General features: G+C 48.8%; 1 protein-coding gene across 2 annotated transcripts; it reads right to left on the reverse strand.

Annotated features, from left to right (window-relative positions):
• Window positions 1-1267: 1267 nt before the first annotated feature.
• Window positions 1268-15718, reverse strand: CFAP90 (cilia and flagella associated protein 90). Of its 2 annotated transcripts, none has more exons than XM_019951039.3 (3): window positions 15342-15718; window positions 3276-3392; window positions 1268-1475 (listed from the first exon to the last, which is right to left on the reverse strand). In XM_019951039.3, the coding sequence occupies exons 1-3, from the start codon at window positions 15486-15488 to the stop codon at window positions 1296-1298; spliced, it is 444 nt and encodes a 147-aa protein (XP_019806598.1). In that variant the 5' UTR covers window positions 15489-15718; the 3' UTR covers window positions 1268-1295. The 2 variants fall into 2 exon arrangements, with proteins under 2 accessions (XP_019806598.1, XP_073658007.1); XM_073801906.1 differs by lacking the exon at window positions 15342-15718 and adding an exon at window positions 4622-5129.
• Between the last annotated feature and the right edge of the window lie 4420 nt (window positions 15719-20138).

The following is a 20138-nucleotide window of genomic DNA, read 5'->3' on the forward strand; positions in this document are numbered from 1 at the left end:
CCAAAGGCATTCCAAATAAACTGCTATTTGTTTGAAAAAACATAGGAGACACCGACAGTGAAAAAACATTTTCAAAAGTATAAGGAAATAGTTAAGAATCATTCAGCCTTGAAATTGCCAGGAACGCAGTGTCATAAGTCCTTAGAGAATCAAGACAATAAAACCAGCAATGTAGGAATCAGCATTGAAATTAATTAGATCACCTGCCATTAACTGCTAAGCTGTGGAAAATTTAATCATGATAGGTGAGGGATGATTTCTTGCAAGAAATCCATTCATTAAAAACACAGCCAATATCTTAATGCTTGAATAAGTTTCAAATCACCTCCAAACTAAACATTTCTAACTTTGGTTAAAGGCAGCAGCTGCTTCCTAAAAGAAAACTGTTCAAAGTGACAGTCACAGCCCCTATCGTGCAGGTTAAGACCACACTCCAGTGGCTTATGGATTCCCACACAAACTCCTCGGGGTTTAGAACTCCCACTTTAAAGCTGAGGAAATGTGGGCTCAAGTAGGTGAGACAATTTGCCCTACCCCATGCAGCTAGAAGATGCAGGAGCCACAGTGTTACCCAAGTCTGTCGAGCGCCAAAGCCCAATCTCTTCCTGTGACCTCTGGCTGCTTCTCCACCGAGGGATGACAGCAGCATTGCTGGCCACCGAGGCCACCCATCCTACTAGGGACTTTTGTCCTCGGTTGTCCAAAATTCTGTTATTTGTGGCTCAGGCCTCTGGCGGGGTGGGGGGAGGAATGCTGTAGACGCTAGAGTTCAGCTGTGCCGAAAGGCAATTTCATTATCTCCCCATTAAGTATTGTTTGTGCTGTGAGACGGTAGCGGTTTCCATAACCGGTAAGAAAAGGACCTGCGCACCATTGCCACGAGTGCCTCCGCCAGGAAGACTCGCAGACGTGGAGAGGAGCGAACAAAGATTAGCCCAACCGCTGTCAAGGGGGAGCAAGGTTTTCATTGTATTCAGATGCTCATAATGGATCAGTCTCCAGCATCATTTCATCTGAAATCGGTTCGCGTGAAAACCGTCATACTAGGTAGGTGTCCATCCTCAGACTCGCAAGCCTTTGGCCAGGCTGGTCGCCAAGGAAACGTGCGGGAAGCAGCCCTGCGCGGTCCTTCCCGCGGTCCCAGTGCATCGGGGGCACATCAGGGGTCGCCCGCTGGCCCGGGAGGTCCACACAGGGACCCTGAGGCCGGCGCCACACCGCGTCCCCCCTTCCCCTTCCCCCCGCCCCCCCAGTGCCATCCCTCTCGCCCGCGCCCTTCGGGCCATGCGAGGGCGTCAGGCCGGAGAAATGTGACCGAAGCCGGGAGCCTTGATGCTGGGGATGTCGTTCTTCCGGTAGAAGTCGGCCTTCACGTGGCCGGCGCGGCAGTGATCCCGGTTCGGGGGCTCCACAGGCTGGTGGATGCGCCGCCCATAGACAGAAGACGTCAGCACACACACTGGCCTCTCGCGCTCCTGTTGGGGGTGAGGGTCAGGGAGCAGAGCGCTCTTACCTATCCAGTCCGCGTGCCGCGCATCTGCGCCCCACCTCCACCTGGCTTCTTAGGACCCCTCCACGCTGACGCCGCGGGAGGGGGACCTCTTTAACCAATTCACACCCTGTCCCCTCTGCTCAGGGCCTGCCGCTGTCCTCAAGTCTTTCAGAGGAAAGACCAAGGTCTCACACGGGGCAACAGGTACCCACTGACTTCAGGGTCCTGTTCCTCCCCGTCTCCTCCCTTCTCCCCGAGCTCCTACTGCCTGTCTTCTGTCCGCCTTCTTCCTTCTCCCAGATACACATCTCCCCAGATCTCCCATCTCCCCAGACCTCTCATCTCCCCAGACCTCCCATCTCCCCAGATCTCCCATCTCCCCAGACCTCCCATATCCCCAGACCTCTCATCTCCCCAGACCTCCCATCTCCCCAGACCTCTCATCTCCCCAGATCTCCCATCTCCCCAGACCTCTCATCTCCCCTATCCCCCATCTCCCCATGCTTCATCCCCCAGACACCCTCATCTCCCCAGGCCCCCCCATCATGTCCCCAGCCCCCTTCATCCCTTTCATTTTCTCCATCCCCTTAAAAGGCTGTATTTCTCTGCATACCACTTATCGATACCTGGCATCCAGGTCATTATTTATTTGGCTTTTATTTTTCTGTCTCCTCGTGGGAATGTCAGCTCTAGGAGGACAGACACTTCTGTTTTCTTCCCTTTATACTCAGTGGCACATGGGAGGTGCTCAAAAACTCTGACTGGATCTAAGTCATGCCAGGTGTGTGCTTATGAGAGAAAAGCACTAACTTCACTACCAACTTGGAATGAATTAACTCAAACCAAAACAACAGAAAAACAAAGTTAATGTCTGTGACTTAAGTGGTGATACTTCATAGTACCTCCATCACTTAATTTCACAGCAGTTAAAGGTTTCTTTGAAAGTGACCCGGTGGTATTCTTAAACATTAGCTGCTACAGGCAAAAATCCTCTGATCCAAAAAGGAATCCCACCAGGAGCTTTTTCATCCAGATTTCTGTGTATTGTATAAAGATTATGATATTAATACAGAATCCAGATCTTAATAAACATACTGTCCTCGGATCAGATTTAGAGAGACAATGTCCTAGTGTGGAAGAGGGTCTAACCCAGCGGCAGGTGGGCTCGACCATGCCAAGGGGATGCACAGCCTCCTTCCCCCACCCCCATCCCTATCAACCCCCCTCTCTACGCCCACACCTCCAACCCACCACCCAACCCCCTGTACCTGCTGTGAGCCTGACCTTCTCACCCTCTGAGTTTGGTTCCCTCTGTTGGTCACCACCCATCCTGTGCAGCTGACGAGAAGCAAAGCCCTTCCTCTCAGAAAACCAGAGATAAAAGCAGAGATAAAAGAAGAACTGAGCCGTATGTGGTACATACAGTGGCCTGGTAACTTGGGAGAAATACTCTTTCCTGCATGTGTGGTTTCATCCCTGGAAGGCCAGTGTTCTTAGAACTATGATAGCCAGGCCTGGGAGGTTAAGCAAAGACCTATTTATCTATTGAAAAGAACTCCTGAGTTTTGCTGTCATGGAACTGTTACATTCTAGAGGACCAACCAACAGTCACAAAAATTAATACACAGTTTAACATGGCAGAATGGAGTGAGCTGTGACAGTAGCTTAGTCTTCACTTCCTGGCACAGTGAGACAGAGGAGAGCCTCACAAAGGCGAGTTACGTGCAGCCAACTGCACACAGTGAATCTGTTCACACCCAGCGATACCCTGCCTTACTATTACCTCCTCGTTAACATGAAGTCCCAGGCTTTTTGCATGTTCTCTGTCGTCTCGGTGCAATTTCTGATTATAACCTGGGTTCCTCTTAAAAACACAGTCATAGAGGGAAATGATTCCGGTCTGGGAATAAAAAGAGAAAGAAAGCCATGGTTCATTCAAGGCCTGAGCTGTGGAAGCTTCATGCGGCTTGAGAGCCCAAACTCTCCCTGATGAAGAGTGGAGATGTATAGAGATTACCGACTGCACCGAACACCACCCCTCGGGCAGTGACCAGAGCAGGGACGCCAGGCCCCAAGTTCCTGAGAGGCCCGACAGGATGGAGATGTTTCCAGGGACACTTTTCCTAGACTGTTACAGACTCCTTCTTCCCAGAGGAGGCTCCTGCCTCTCCCTGACTCCGCCCTAGGGCTCAAGTCTTAAAATTATGATAATCCACTCAATATATGTGTTCTCTCCTCCATTTTTTTTTTTTTTTTTTTTTTTTGGCCATGCCGCGTGGCATGTGGGGTCTCAGCTCCCTGACCAGGGATCTTACCCGCGGCCCCTGCAGTGGAAGCTTGGAGTCTTAACCACTGGACCGCCAGGGAAGTCCCTCTCCTTCATTTCTACTTTTCTTGAATTTCTCAAATTTTGTATAATAGGCTTGTACTGCTTTGAAAAACTCACAATAACTGAATACTAGGACAATATACCCAAATAGAAGTTCTCCCTCTCTAGAGAGAAATATTTTCTTTAATCATATGTGGCAGCTATAAAAACTGTAATTCATATGTATATGAACACATATATTTGGTATATGTTATATATGTGTATATATACATATGTATAATATACACATATATCCAAACATAGTATAAAATACTCACACGCACAGCTCTAATGTGTTAGAAAATGATCCCGTTAACAGAGCTGCCATCTGTAACATCTCCATTTTTTTATCCCCAATTTTTCTTACTACAAAAATAAAACTGCCTCATTTGGTAGCTAGTAAAAGGAAACGAAATCCACGCGTTAGCTGATCTTTAATCTTCACCTTGTAAGTCAGGCCTGTCATTTCTGTTCCTCCAGCCCAGGGCCAGCTGCCTTGAATCCTCCAGCAGCAAAGGCAGATGCGCCACCTCGCTGGAATTTGGGATTGCGGGGCCGCTAACCTCTGCTTGCTTGTTTGTTTTTATCCTGAATAGTAATGTTAGAAGAGTCCCCCTCCGACGGAAGGACACAGAGGTAGAAGGTAACGGTGAAAAGGATGCACGTTGTGTGCAGTCTGTTGGAAAACACATCCCGCCCATTCTCAGTGTGGGAACTCAAGAGCTGCTGACAACAGCGGATATGGCTGGAGTGTGATGTACCTTCAGCTCAGCCGTGAAAACTCCTTCACAGCTCATCTGTCCCATGCACGACGTGCCACTCCAGCTCGGGAAGGTTTGAAGATAACTCAGACACGGCTGCTGTCCTGGTGCCATTAACCATCTAGTCAGGAAAACAACGCCGTCTTTTAGAAACATGATTTTCAAGTTCTTCAGAATTTCAGTGGTACCACGTTCAAGGCACTTATTCAGTGTTGCTGGAATCCCGGTTTGCCTACGTTCCGAGTCACTCCAAGTGACTAGAGACAGGAGCCATGGCTTCTGAATCCGTGCCCTGATGGTCATTTGATGAGGTCACCTCGCAGGAGCTTCTTCTTGGCTTTGTCTTCCCTCCCCCACTCAGCTGCTGGGCCTGTGCACGCATTGGTTTGGCCGGCTCTGACTTTCACGCCTCCTGAAGGCCACCTACACCCTACAACCTCCTGAAGGTAACCTTGTACTCATGGGATTAAAAAGCAAAAGACCCAAATCAGTGGAGAGGTGATAACATTATTCAGCTTTTGGTACTGTGAACATTGGCTAGCTGTTTGGGAAAAAAAGAAAAAGAAAGCTGGGTCTTCACATCACCCTATGGACAAAAGTAAACTCTGGATGGATTAGAAAAATAACTGAAAGGAAAACCCACAAGGGACCTCCTAGGCAAGAAAGCAATGGAGAAATATCACAAAGAAAATATCCATCACTTTGACCATGTAAAAATCAGATATTTGCTTATCAAATAAAATTCAAACTTAAAAAACCTTCAGGAAATGAAGAAGAAATCTCAGTATCTTTAACATCAGTGTGTAGGATGTCCACAGAAGCAGAAGCTGGTGGGGTTGGCTGGGTGCTCACTTCTAGCCTAGAGGGATTAAGCAAGCCTCACAGGAAACCTTTTTTTGGGTAAGCTACGGGGCCAGCAGGTCCAGCAGAGACACAGCAGAAGCTCAAGGATGCCACCCACTCTGCTGGGATGGTGGGACACAAATTCTCCAAAGGAGCATGCTCGCCTCCTGTAAAGGGGGTTTTGCAATGCAGACCCTTCCCTTTGGGGTTCAGAGCTACTGGCCAGGCCTGGCAGACACGAACAGTAACTTGAAACCCCATCACCCCTACCTCACCTGCATCTACACGGTAATGTAGGCTGGGCTCTTGGTCATAATGTAGATTTTCCATTGTCACTGGAATCCCTCCTGGCCTGACTGACCCGTGAAATGGGTGTGTTTCGGGAAAGAGCTGCCGTGGGCAACAGAATGACCTGGTTTCCTAGGACCGAGCACCTGAGTGGGAGCTGCATCTGCAGCCAGAGCCCTTCTGCACCCTGAGAACCTTGGGCCAGAGAGGAGGAGGCCAGCGGCCAGTCTCTGCTCCCTGCAGTGACTAGCTGCTCCCGGGTGTGCGGCTCAGCCCCACCACAAGGGGGCAGCCCTGACAGAAGGGGAAACAGGGATCCCCCTTGTGCTGGCTTCCTGTGCAGGTGGCCCATTCCCGCCTGCCCCTCCTGAACTGAGTAAGCCCCTGGGGTCCTTGGACTTGTCCTGGGAGAAAGACTAAAGAGGGAGGAACGAACTCAAGAACAGAATGAGAATGCCATCGCTGTTACCTGAACGAGGAAGGAAGTCTTGCTTCATTCTGTCCCCTATGATGGAGAAACCCACTGCAATATGCAGCTTTACAGAATAATGCCTATTTCTTCTCATTCTAATTGGGTCTCCTAAAATACTCTATGGAAGTAAGATCTATGAGCAGCAATGCCGGACTCCCATCCCCAGGATTAGGTACCAACAGCCTACTATATCTTAGAAGAGTCTTTATTAGAAATCTCACTGCTGACGGATGTGATCGGAATCTTTAAGTCTTCTGTGTGGGGATTTTGCTTACTCAGGACTTTCCAGAGTAAAAATGAGTTTTTTTCTATCATTGAAAAATAAGAAAAATTTAATCCATCACCAGGCAGGCAGCCTTACTTAGTAATGTGACTGTCCATTTCCAAATCCTAATCAAACCAAAAATCTGGGTTTTCCCGGATTTTAATTATTAATCTTTCTTCTTTCAGTCTTTTTTATTCCTTTATGATTTGAAGCAAAATGATATTAAGAAAAGCCAAACTGGATTTAGATGCTGCCACAAAACAGAGCTTCTGGGTTCCTGATATTTTGCTATTAAAATCTCTCAAGGGATTTCCTCTATTTCACAGATGACTGTTTTTTTTTAAAGTCAAAGCAGAGCCCCTTTATTTTTCTCTCATGATTTCCTTAGCTCCTTTGTGTTTTGAGTATCATTATAATGTATTCTGGTCTTATTCTGGTCGTGGTGTCTGATCGCCCACGATCAGTTTCCCTATGGTGACCCCTACTCCTAACACTGAAAAATCACTCCAGTCTGTAGCCCTGGGCTGACGCCGTAAGACCAGTGGGGGCCTTCAGTTTTCAGCCTCCAAAGCACATTGGGTCTACTTTGTGCCAGGCACTCTCCTAGACTCTGGAATAGAAATAGGGAGACCCTACTTTAAAGGAGACCACCTAAAGGCTGGGAATGGAAATAAACCCACTAATTAAAATATCTCAACATAACACCCAGGGAGGAACAGAGGTATGTACAAAGTACAGTAGCACCAAAGAAGGAAGGATCAGCTTTTGTCTGGCCTGGGGGTAACAAGTGGATGCAAATGAAGTTGACAGGAGGGACCACACCACTGTAGCCAAGGCCACTGGGGAGTAAGCTCCCTGTGTGTTAAATTCATATGTTGAAGTCCCAACCCCTAGTACCTCAGAACATGACCTTATTTGGAAATAAGATTACTGAAGGCGTAATTGGTTGAGGTCAGACTGGGATAGGGTGGGTCCCTAATCCAACAAGACTGGTGCCCTTATTAAAAGAATTTGCACACAGGCACAAATAGGCAGAAAGTGAAGATGATATGAAGAGACACAGGGAGAAGACAGCTGAGCTAAGGAGAGAGGCGGGGGGACAGCTTCTCCCTCACAGCCTCAGAAGGGACCAACTCTGCCAGCACCTTGATTTCAGATGTCTAGCCTCCAGAAACTGTGAGGCAATAAACTTCTGTTGTTTAAGCAGCCAGGTCTGTAGTACTTTGTTACAGCAGCTCTAACAGCATACGCGATAAGGAGAAGTAGCCATCTTTTGAACGATGGAAAGTAAGGATAGAGATAGTACAAAGGTTACTGCAGTGGAACCAGAGACCCAACCATGGAACACTCTGCTCAGGTAAACTGAATCGGTAGACCTACTGGCTTGGTAGACATCACCAATGTTCAGTGCTCCTCTACTGACTACACAGAGGATTAATCTTCCCTCTCCTTTAGGTTAGTGAAGCCATGAGCCCAGTTCTAACCAATGAATGGTGCGTAGAGGTGACATGTGACTCTTCGATCGGAAGTATTTAAGAGCTGGTGCCAGGGACTCCTGAAGCTTCAGACTGAGGTGTTAGCAGCTTCCACGGTGGCCACAGAGGGACGGTACTGGGCAGAGTCACCCTTCTGATCCCTGTTGGACGCTTAGCATGAGAAATAAGCTTTGTTTCAGGCCACTGAGACTTTGGGGGTTGTTCGTTACTGCAGCATAACCTAGCTTATCATGACTAATGCAAGTTCATAAACAAGGAAGAAGTCCTAGCCTACCACCTCCAGCCCACAGGGTGCCTGGGGGCTGTCTCTTCTGGGGTTGTGGGCTTTATTATACCCAGTGCCTCCTCCCAAACTTGGAAGCTCTCTTCCTCCCAGAAGTTACACAAACTCTCACACAAATAGTTGGGGGAAGATTTTGAGCAAACTGAGATTCAAGTCCTTTATTTTCTCCTCCCTTTCAGACCATTCTGAATATAAATGCACTCTTCATTGTAAGTTTCCATCACAATTAGGCCAGGGCCAAGTGACCAGCTCTGGCCAGGAAATGTGGGTGAAACCAGCGGACGCCATCTCCTAGGCCTGGTCCCTAAGAAACTCACAGCAGGCCTCCACACTCTCTCTCCTTGCTCACTGACCAGCAATTTAAAGGATCCAGGGAGAGACCCAAAGTCCCAAAGATTCCCAGGCCCTGGCAATAATGGAGTCACTAAAACAGAGAAGCTCAGTTTCCCAAGTAACTGCATTAAGAAGACCCGCCCAGGAGAAACATACATGTTGGGCTGTGTTTCATTACGTTATGTTTATATGCTTAAGGCCACCGGCGCACTTATGTTAACAACCTGCTCTCTGGAGAAAAAAGACCTGATTTGTAGTGTTTGCTAATTTCTGTGGTGTAAATACTCCCATCATGGCCAACTTCAGGCTTCCAATTGAATGCAGAGTTCAGAAGAGATGCTAAAAGTCCCCTCTTTGTCAGTATGATCAGGCTCTGACACACCACTAGTTAAGACTCTCAGGGTTTGGGGTCCATTTGTTTGCATAGCACATCCTAGCCCACCTTTATTAATAAGGTTATGACCGAGCTCCTCTCATCTCCTCTCCTCAGGGGACATAGTACTGCTATCTCTCACCTGGAGGCTTTCAGGTACTGTTTGCCTACCCAGAGCTTTGTGACCTACTTTTAAAACTGAAAATTCCCAAGGTGACTGAAAATGGTTTTCTTTGATTCATAAGGGCCTCATTTTACTTCTGATAAATTCAGTGCTTCTCCTTGGGAGTCAAGCAGTGTATGAAGCTTAAGGAGTATGTTTTCATTAATTTTAATATTGTTCAAAATTCTATCTCTCAGAAGAAATGTCGCTTGTCAAGGACATAATGATAACTTTTTAAAAAGGACAATACTCAACTATTCTCTTTGGTTTGTGGCAAAGATTGTATTTCCTCTCTGGTGTGTTAAGATCACAAGTTTGGGAAATTTTCATAACTTTCCAAATAATCTGAATAGTTTATCAATTTAATAAGAATGAAGCCAGTTGCCTTCTCTCTTCCATTGATACCAGCTCCCCATTTGCCCCCTCTTCCGCCCCCTGCCCCCCAGCAATTCACATCAAGGAAGAAAGGGTCATCCACGGGGGCTGAAACCTGAATCTAGTCTTACATGTTGTCACTTGGTCAAATATATTGGGGAAAATGCTGTTTGTTTTCATGTATCATTTGCTTGTTGTACTTCTTAAAAGGGGATGATTTTGAAAAAAAGTCTGAGATACACTATTAAATGAAAAGAGCATGCTGCAAATATATACACGTAGATGCGCGATCGTGTGTGAACATGTTCTTATATTTAAAAGTTTGACATACGTGACTGCATTCATAAACGCATGTGGAAAGGCATGCACCGTGTGCTCACATGGGTGGTCATGACTGGTGGGAACCAACTGGTAGGAAATTCCCTATTCCTGGTGTTTCCTTCCAGAGGAATCACTTCCACTAGAAGGGCATACATGACCTCTCCTCTCACTCCTTTATCCCTCTTGGGTGACCTGCCCCCCTTCCACCTGCCCTGGAGGAAGACACTGAGCCCCACCCTCCAGGCCTTAAGTTCCCAGGGGCAGGTCACTGAACAGTACAAGCGCAGCCAGCTCAGACAGAGAGCGGCAACCAGAGTCCACTCCCAAGTTTAGTCCCCTGAGGAGAAGAGCAAGGTCAAGGATAACCCAAACAGCAGATAATCCAAAAGGAAACCTCTGTTTAGTCTAAGAAGCTAAGCTCATCAATCGCTGACTTGTCTCTCTGTTTAAAAAATCCGCATCCATTTATTCATCCTCACTGGTTCATCAGCCAGTGAGACCGTGGGCACTCTTTCTATCGCTGAGGACAGAGGATTCGCACAAATAAATCCCTGCCCTCGTGGAGCTCATATTTTAATAGGAGAGAAAAAACCAACAAGATAACCAAGTGAAATATTTAGTAGGTTAGATGCTAACACATGCAAAGGAGAAGATCAGGCAGGATGGGGAGTGTGTCTTGGTGGGCAGGGGGCGGGGCAGGCACACTTGCATTTGGCTAGTACACATTGGGACTGGAGTGCATGCGGGTGCAAGATGGATAAGATAGAGAAACTTGCCTAGATTTTGACAGGTGGCCCAGCAACAGAACTGGAGCTCATGTGTCCTCCACAGCCCCTAGGAGTGGCCAAGCCTGTATGGCAGATGTACTTGATGCCTAAAGGTGAAGAGGGTCCAGGAAGGGCTTGGGGAGCTGGTATTTAATGCTTCCTGTATCCTGGACATGGGCATAGGGACACCCCTTTGCACCTCTGTGCAGTCAACACCCGTCGTTATGTTTACCAAGCGCTTGGCTGCACGAGGCAAAGGAAATTCAGTATCAGGAGGGTAAAGAAACAGTCAGCCCCTTGCCTCTTTCTCTCCACCACACACCGTCACAGAAAGTCGTCTAATCCCACCAACACTAAGGTTGGACTTTCTGAGCAAAGCTTCACTCAAGACACAGCTACCCACAATTCACATTAGCATGAAGGAAAGCATATTCTAAAACTGCCTAAGATTTTTTTTTAATGTAGCTTTTAGACTTTGAGAAATTTAATCAAAACTGTCATAAAAGGGCATTCTCCTTTGACTTAGCCTTTCCATTTCAGTAGCAGAAATGTTGCACGAGGCAGAAGAAGAAAAAAGTAATTTCACAACACCATTGAACTGAATCTATGGAACACTATTTCGTAGAAAAAGCCCACACTGCTAGAGGCTCCCTAGGGAGCAGGACAGCACTTGATAGCATTTTCGCTGGCAGCTTTAGAGGACAAATTTGTCTTAAGATCCAGGGTATTACTGGGGCTTTAACTAAGTGTGCTGCTGCAAGAGCTTTGACTCTGGGCTCCTGCGGGGGAGATGCCTTATAGAACATCAGGAACCACCAGATTGTCACGCAGACTACCTGCCTCACCTGTGTTAATTTCCAACAGTGAACAAGATGGAGGATAAAAGGCCCCAGGACCGGTCCCTCAATGAAAGGAAACTCTAATCATCACTAAGAAGAACAAATAATAAGAAGAAGAGCTCTTCCTACATTGGGCTTACTACGTGCCACTTTCCACCCATTAATTAAATTAATTCTCATAAGAGCTCCATGCATTTGGTGCTGTTCAATCCCTGATCCCGAGACGGGCAAGGTGAGACAGAGTGTTTGAACTAATAACACAGAGGACTAATAATGCAGGACGCCTGGGCCTGTGCTACTAAGGAACTAACCGGTGAGTGTGACACACAGCAACTGACTTAAGAGCTACTTTTGCAATGTTTCTTCCCAGCTTTGAGCGGGGCCTGGAATTATTTACAAAGAATTTAGGGGCAGGTGAGACCCCAGCAAACCTGTGATACAGAGTTCATCCTTTTTAGTCCAAATGGTCTCAAGGTCAGAGAATCAGCTTCTGGAATCCTGTAGCTGATTGAATACCAGCACATACAAGGTCATTATTGCCATTGGTAGCTGGCTTGCAAATGGACTTTGAAATGTCTTTTGTGGTTCTTGCTGCTTTGAAGGCTTTTTTATTTAGTTGTTAACCTTTCTCCTGCATCATTTTTTTCCCTGTGACGCTAAAGGCCTCAGGACTTGAACTTGCCTGTGACCCCAGCTATCAACAGTACTGATTTTTTTTTTCTTAAAATCTGCTTTGCATTAATTTGTCTAAGGCCCATCCCTCCATTGGCAGTAAGACATCAGAGCAGATGTTGGCAAGCATTTTCTGTAAAGGGACATATAGTCACTGTTTTAGGCTTTGCAGGTGCCATGGTCACTGTTGCAACTATTCAACTCTGTGTGGTTGCCATTGACAATACTATACACATGGGCATGTGACTGTGTTTTAATAAAACTTTCTTAATACAGCTGGCAGGGCAGATTTGGCCCAGGAGGCTTCCTATGCATGGCCCCTGCACCAGAGGGGTACATTTCTTGCCCATTTCTGATCTGCTTCCAAGTACGGAGCCCTGGTCACCTCATACCTTGGGCGTCTCTCTGCCCCTTGGTTGATTTGCCCCAGAAAGGTGGAGCCATGTGTCAGATTGGTGAATTTAGGAAGAATAAACTGAGTCTGCCAAACTCAACTCTGCCCCTTTTCCCTTGGTAGTGTCTGGCCCACAGGGGGTAGAGGGGTCTTCTCTGCTTTTTCCGGCACCCACATCTCTCGTGGCTGGATGGGTAAATCCATCTGATTCAGAGCTTCAGTCTCGCCAAGCCCAAACCCATTTGCCCAGAGTCCTTAGCGGGATCCTGCACCCTGGCTTTTTTCTCTGACAGATATGTATCTTGGTCCCCACCTGCTTAATCCTTTATCTTATTTCCCTATAGCCTCAAAGTGGTAATCAATAAGACCCCTCAAAGATACACATAAAATGGTGTACTGTGAATTTTTTCATTATGTCAAGAAGCCGGATAATACTTATATACTTTCAATAAAACAGCGTGGACCAACTTAAAACATCAAGACTCCTTGATTTTTGGCTGGTTCTCTCATGCTGTGCATTAATGCTATGCGTGACTCATAAATTCACTGGCAATAAGTTCTTTCAAAATATATTGCTCATGGGAGGAAAAGATATGAGGTCCATGGTGGCTGTGAGGTTGGGAACCACTGCTCTCAATCCCATTCCTGTCTTAATGGTCAGCAGAGATATTCAAGCTCGGGCCAGTCAGGAAACAGGGAGGCAAGGACAGATGAGCTACAGGCGTCCCCTTTCTTCCTCCTGTCCTTTTGTCCTTCCATATCGTCAAAGCCAAGCAGAGAGGCGCTACCAGATACAAGAGATCCTCCTGGCTGAGGTTTATGTGTTGGTTTGCTGGGGCTGCCAAAACACGAAGTACCCAGAACCAGGGGCTAAGCAACAGACATACACTGTCTCACAGTTCTGGTGGCCAAAGTCGGAGATCAAGGTGTCAGCAGAGCTGGTTCCTTCTGAGGGCTGTGAGGGAAGGATCTGTTCCCAGCCTCTGTCCGTGGCTTACAGACAGCTGTCTTCTCCCTGTCCATTCACATCATTTCCCCTCTATGCAGGTCTGTCTCTGTGCCCAAATTGCCTCTTTTCCTAGACGGCAGTCATTTTGGATCAGGGCCCCCCACTAAGGACCTCACTTTGATTACCTCTGTAAAGATGCTGTCACCAAATAAAGTCACATTTTGAGGTGCAGGGGATTAGGACTCTAACACAAGAATAATAGGGGGACACGGTTCAACACATTACAGTTGTCTAAACTAGACATTACTGCTTCTGTTTGCACAGCTAAGCTCCGTGGTATCCTTTCACATGTGGCAAGTACTCAAATGTGTGCTGACCTGATCTAAATGGGGATTCACTTGGGCTCTGTGGATTGTGGGTAGGGAGAAAAGGATGTGTTTGGTGGGAACACCTCACACATCAGGAGGGAAAGACCTCCTTCCTCCCAGGCACTTGGTTAATCTATAGATCCCTCTTCAGGCCACCCCTTATCACTGCAGGCTGAGCATCTCCAATCAATGCGCCTTTTAATAATGATGCCCCTGCTTCCCCAGCTGCAAGACAGGCTGCAGCAACGTACAGTACAAGACACTGGATGAAGACTTTTAGGAAAAACATGGAGAAGAAAGGAATAAACGACCCCCGCAAATTCTGAATGTTTCTTTTCCTTTCCTTTTTCTTGCTGGTTTGGCTGCAGGGTGGCCTTCGCAGACCCTCAGGCTTTCCCCACGACTCGTGTGTGCCTGGTGAGGCCCGGCCACAATCCTGGGACGCTCCCAGCCGCGCTCTCCCTGCCAGCGGCAGTTCAGCCCTGCCTCGAGGTTTCCTTGTTCGCAGGCGGGCTTCTAGGAGGGTTTCCGCGCCCTGGGCGGTCCGGGCTCAGTCACTGCGGCGAAAGCCTTCAGGTAGTGGCTGTTTTCGGGCCGGCCCAGGCCTGCGGCAGGCAGACCCCAGAAGCAGCAGTGCCCCTGCCGGCTGGGTGGCCCCGCGCTCCTGCGACCCTCCTCCAGATCCTGGGCACCAGGCCCACCTTGCTGCTCCCGGCAGAAGTAGAAGCCCAGGGGCTCTCCCTCACTTCCCCCCGGGGGAAAGCTCGGCCCTAACCCACCCCTAAAAGGCTCCAAACACCCGCTGAGCAGTCCCGGCCGCCCAGCCCGCACGCCCGGCCTCGCAGCCCCCTTCCAGGTGAGCGTTTTTCCCCTCCCCCCATCCCCACACCCGGCTCCGAGCCTGTCCATGCTCTCGTGGGGGGCGCGGGGGTCCACCTTACGCCGGTGGTCGTAGTCGCGGTACTCTGAGGTCTAGGAGCCTCAGAGGGAGGCCACTCTCCTACCCTCCCACCACCTTTGACCCGTACGCCCCCTGACTCCCTGCGCCCCGCCCCGAACCCCGCACAGGCAGTGTCGCTCAAGCCCGCCCCAGCTCTTCTGTGCAGCCCTGCCCCGGAGTCCTAACCCGAATCTGCAGCCCCACCTCCCCGGCCCTCCACACTCCGCGGGGCGGCCCCGGCCTGCAGCCCCGCCCCCAGAAGCCCTCGCCGGCAGTGTAACCCCGCCCCCAGCATCCTCCCGGGCAGTGTAGCCCCGCCCCACCCCTTCTCCCTCTAACGCCCTCCCCGGAGGTCCCCCATTCCCCCTCCCCCAGGCCCCTCCGGGATAGTGCGGCCAGGCCCCCAGGACCCCTTCCTGGCAGTGTGACCCCGCCCCCAGCACCCTCCTAGGCAGTGTGATCCCGCCCCCAGCACCTCCCTGGCCCCTCCCCCGCAGTGTAGCGCTGCCCTCAATCCTCCCCCTACCTCCCGTCCCTGCTCTCCAGCCCGCCCCGCCCGCCCCGCCCCGGGCCGCTCACCCTGCCCTGGCGGTAGTAGTAGCTGTACTCCTTGGGGTCCTGGCGCCGCGGCGGGACGTAGCTGAAGGCGGACTGCGCGGAGATGGGCGGCGGCCGGGGCTTGCCCCGCAGCGTGGCGGCGGTGATCTCCTCCTCCTCGTCCTCCATCCGGCCGCAGTGCTCGGTCCCGCCCCCCGAGGGGTCTGGTCCCAGTCCGCCCGCCGCAGGCTGCCCGGCGCCCACGTTCGGCCGTTGCCTGGAAATCGAGGGGGCGCAAAGCTAGGCTGGACTGCGGGGCGGGGAGGGGGTGGGGCCGACCCTCCCCCGCCCCCCGGCACCTCTGTGCACACCCGGGTCTTTCCTTCTTGGAGCGTCGGGGGAGCCTCACCGGCTAAAGCCGCTGCGGGGTTCCCGGGTGGGAGGCACCTCTGGGATCCGCACTTTCCACCCTGCTTACCCTTCTCCGCGCAGTGTCGGTTCGTTCACTCAGAGACCATTGTTCGCTGGGCAGTTAATGACCTTGCATCTACTGAGTGCCGGCGCTGGGGATGTAGCCTTGAACCAAGCAGCCCTTGTCCACCGGGATCTGACAGTCTGATGACGAAGACAGGTGATAGGTGTGAAAACGCAAGTAACTTGAAGAGGGTCTGGGACAGTGCTGCCCAGTAAGAAGATAGAGAGGGCCGCGTGTGTAATGTAAAACTTTCTGGCAACCTTGCTCTCATCCTCCCCTGGGCAGAGGTCCTCATAAAAGCACCAGCAAAGGAAAAAAAAAAAAACTCTTATAGTCTACTGCCACTTTCAACCTCTCCAGTCTCTTTTAAAGACCGGATATAGGCGCTCAGCTAATGGTCAGGAGTCGTCACAAGCCTTACACAGGTGATCTGATCTCACACTTTGCAAAATGGGAGCAGTCGACACCAATTATCTTGAGACCTCAGTTAAAAGTGAGACCGAAATCGTTTCATTGAAAAATCCTTTTCCACAGCTGTGTGGACGTGCTTCTGTTAGCTTCGATTTCAATTTCAATTTGTTCTGCACCAGACTGACAGCTGCGCAGGGCATGGTTGCACACATACACTCTCTCTGATGGCTCAAGTCTGGCACACAGTAGGTACTCAGCAGATACTTGGTGACTCAGTAAGAAATACAGCTGCCATAATGGCTTGTGTACCTTCTAAAGGTGAGTCTGAGACAAGGGCTTGGATGCTCTTGCTTTATTTGGGAGGTAATTCCAAGGAGCAGGTGGGAGGGACCAGAGGAGTGAGTGCAGCAGGGAAGTCTGTATAAGGCTGAATTCTCAAGGTCACCCCTGAGGGCAGCTGGAGCTCGACCTTGCCCAAGACTTTCTGAGGAGCCTGGAGCAGCCTCTCAGAACCACCTGCAGTTCAACATGAAGGCGCTTTTTATTTCTTGTTCCCAGTCCTCCTGGGGTGAGACTGCCTTCTGGTTTGTTCACTTCTGACTTTGTAGGACCCCTGCCCAGTGCTGCCTAGGCTCCCTGTGGGTCTCCTCGGTGCCGGAGAAGCCCTGGGGCTGACAGTGACAGGCACAAGGCATCAACCTGAGGCAGCGTGCTGCTGTCAGGAGGTGGGTGCAGCCCCATGGAACGGCCACCACCCTGGGGGTGGATTCAGATGTGAGGCTGAGAGGCTGCAGGGCGGGAAGCAGAGGTGGAGGAAACAACAGGTAAGACCAACTTTGCCAGTTTCAATTATCAAGAGATTTTAGTTCCTTTATAAAATAACATTTTTCCTCTATGATCCTATTATGTATTCTGGGGACATGAGTGGAATACAAGGTCAAAGAGTCTAATGTGTTTAAGTCCCTTGTGTCTGTGACTTGTACTTGCAAAGTTCTGCGTGGGGGGAGGGAAGGATAAAAGAATGAAAACCCTGCTCTTAAAATAAGTGGGTTAATAGTACAAGAAGGCACGCTGAGTACAAGTTAACTCTGCAGGAGATCAGATCATCTTTGTTTCACATGTTCAGGTCTACAGTCCTCCGCTCTACCAGCTGAGCTATCGAAGGGTGCACAGATGAGCTTTGTTTCAAATGCCAACCTCAGTAGTCTGGGATGTCTACCCCCCTAATCCCATGCCAGCCTCATGGATATACACCGGCGCCCGCAGCTGACGCTGGGTGATGACATTGCACTGGTCTGGCTTAGGTTAACATGCGCGTACTGACCGCTCACTGTTCATGCAGCCTGCTCTGCGGGTCCACCGGGGCCTCGGCTGCCTGCAGCTCCCCGCTGGATGACACGCTGGAGGGCGGCCTCCGCTGCAGAAACTCAGGCAGTTCATGGGAGCATTGGAGGCGCCTAGTCCAAACTGCAGCTGGGACTTGTCTCGTTTCTCTTGACATCTGGGCAGAATGTAAGCAGGGGGAGACCTGGTAGGAAGAAGTTCTGTTAATTTGAGGCAGGGAAGGAGAAAGCTAATGCTGTGTGACATTAGCATGTCACATGTCACATTAGCGGTGGTTTCAGCACATCTTGGGCGGTGTGTGTGTTATATTTATCATGAGTCCTCATGAGCCCACAGACTTGTTAAGTTCAGAAGAACCCTCTGGTTCTTTATGCTGATGAGAAAACTGAGATGTAGGTAGGATAAGTGACGATGCAGGTGACAGGGCAGTGGGTGCCCCTCCTGAAAGGTGTATGGAATATCTGAAAGGGGGGGGGGGCTGGTCTGAGGGAGTGGTTTTCTCCTTTGGAGCCCTCAGACCATTCAGAGATGGGGCCACAGCCTGGACAAAGCACAAAGCTTTAGCCCGCGATTCTCAGCCAGCGCACTGACGCAGCCGAGGAACAAAGTGTCCAGATGGCCTCCTCTCCACCTTGTAAACCTTTGTTAACTGAGGTGGAGAGAGGGGGGGAAATCACCTATGAATACATGAAGATGCCATCATCTTTCTAAAAAATCTGTTGAAAATGCAGAAATTTTAAAACAAGGTTGATATCTCCATTTTAAGTTTGAAAGCTTTTACAATCATGTTATTTGTAAATGTCACTGTAAACTCATTTAAGTGGCCCAACATATTTGGACTTTAATTCACAGGCTTTAAAACAGTTTAACATCCCTTGGATTAAGTACTCCTCTGCTTTTATGATGGTTCAGAGTTAAGAGGGGTGGATGGACAAACACACATATCCGTCACCGGCTAGGAGAACTGCCCGTCTGTGTACCCAGCAAACCCAAAGGTCATTATGAACTCAAGGGGTATGAAAGGGTGCTCCTGCTGCACCTTTTCCGGATCCCCCATCAGTGCTGTTTGACAGTGAGAGTAACTGCATGACCCTGGCTCCTGCGACAGGGGAGCCACTGCCCATCCTCCAAAGCGTCTCCACAGGCTCTGGGGCACGGGCAGTGGTCCGTGATGGGGTAACACGCCTTTACCTCACTCGACACCTCCTCCCTGGTAACGAGGCGTGAGTACTGCTGGTAGACTTAGAAAGCATGTTTGTCATCAGGTTTTTCCTGTAGGCTGCGTCACTCACTTGATGGAGTCCCTTGGAGTCACATTAAGCATCAAACTTATGAATCAAGACATATAAGTGCAAATTTAATTTTGGCTAGTTCACCTTGTCGATTTTGAAATCAAAATGAATGTGATTTTATAGATGCCCCCAATGAAAAACCCCCGATACCGACGGCTGTAGCAGTGAGCAAGACCACGTGCCAGAACCAGAGCTCCTTACAGAGGCTGGACCCCAGGGCTGAGACAGGAAATGGCAAGTGAGCCTGGGACATCCTCTTCTGCCGAGAAATTTTCAAAATCGAATGTGTCAAGGTCAAAAGGACAAAGAGGCCATCCTGAAGGGTATCCCACCGATCTAAAACAGGACAAGTTATGCATCCAAAAGATGACTGTCATGGGCTGAAGCACGTCAAGTATATAAAATGTCATGAATTCATAAATATCCTAAACAAACAAAATACTGACCAGATAACCACCTCTGTATTCTAAACCTTGATACAAGGAAAGACACATTTATCTCATTTTCTTTTTCTGTATAAACCTTATTTTATTTTTATTGGAGTATAGTTAAGATGTTGTGTTAGTTTCTGCTGTACAGCAAAATGAATCAGTTATACATATACATATCCACTCTTTTTTAGATTCTTTTCCCATGTAGGTCATTACAGAGTATTGAGTAGAGCTCCCTGTGCTATACAGTAGGTTCTTATTAGTTATCTATTTTATATATAGTAGTGTGCGTGTGTCAATCCCAATCTCCCAATTTATCCCTCCCCCGCCTTTTCCCCTGGGTAACCACAAGTTTGTGTATAAACCTTATTTTAGAGTTCAAAAATAGTTGATGGGAGAAATTTCTTCTTTATAGATGAATACAAGTAAAGGAATAAAATAAAAGGATACAAAAATAATAAAAGTAAAGGAATGATAGCGTTAGGAAATCCTTTTTTTTTAAACACCTGTTGGAATAATGAATCTAGGCAACAGTCATCAACAGATGCTGAAGCCATTAGGTGACAGGTTGACGGGGATTATATGGTGGATGGATCAGGCTGGTGGTGATCCAGAAACCCACTATCAGTCTTAATGAGTATCACTGAGAGGGTAACGAGACATTACGGTATGATGTAAAACAAATACACAGCATCTCCTCTGAAGCATCCTTGCTGAAAAAATTAAGCTGAATCTAAGCAAGCCTCTGGATGTAACTTTTAGTTTAACAGGAAATATAGCAAAGGAACCAGTTAGAAAATGTCAAATCAATACTGTGGGATATTTTACAAGGCAATTGATCTAACTTCTCCAATAAATTAATAACATGGAAACCAGGTGAGGGAGG

This window comes from Tursiops truncatus, chromosome 3 (genome assembly GCF_011762595.2).
Source record: "Tursiops truncatus isolate mTurTru1 chromosome 3, mTurTru1.mat.Y, whole genome shotgun sequence".
Lineage (NCBI taxonomy): Eukaryota > Metazoa > Chordata > Mammalia > Artiodactyla > Delphinidae > Tursiops > Tursiops truncatus.

Bases quoted from the DNA above. Each gene is read 5' to 3' on its own strand.
- CFAP90 (XM_073801906.1), bottom strand. From the start codon at position 4,924: ATGACCATCAGGGCACGGATTCAGAAGCCATGGCTCCTGTCTCTAGTC. The intron at 3,393-4,621 runs GTACATCACACT...TTTTATTCCCAG, and splicing joins TTTTCACGGCTGAGCTGAAG to ACCGGAATCATTTCCCTCTA. The intron at 1,476-3,275 runs GTAATAGTAAGG...CACCCCCAACAG, and splicing joins GACTTCATGTTAACGAGGAG to GAGCGCGAGAGGCCAGTGTG.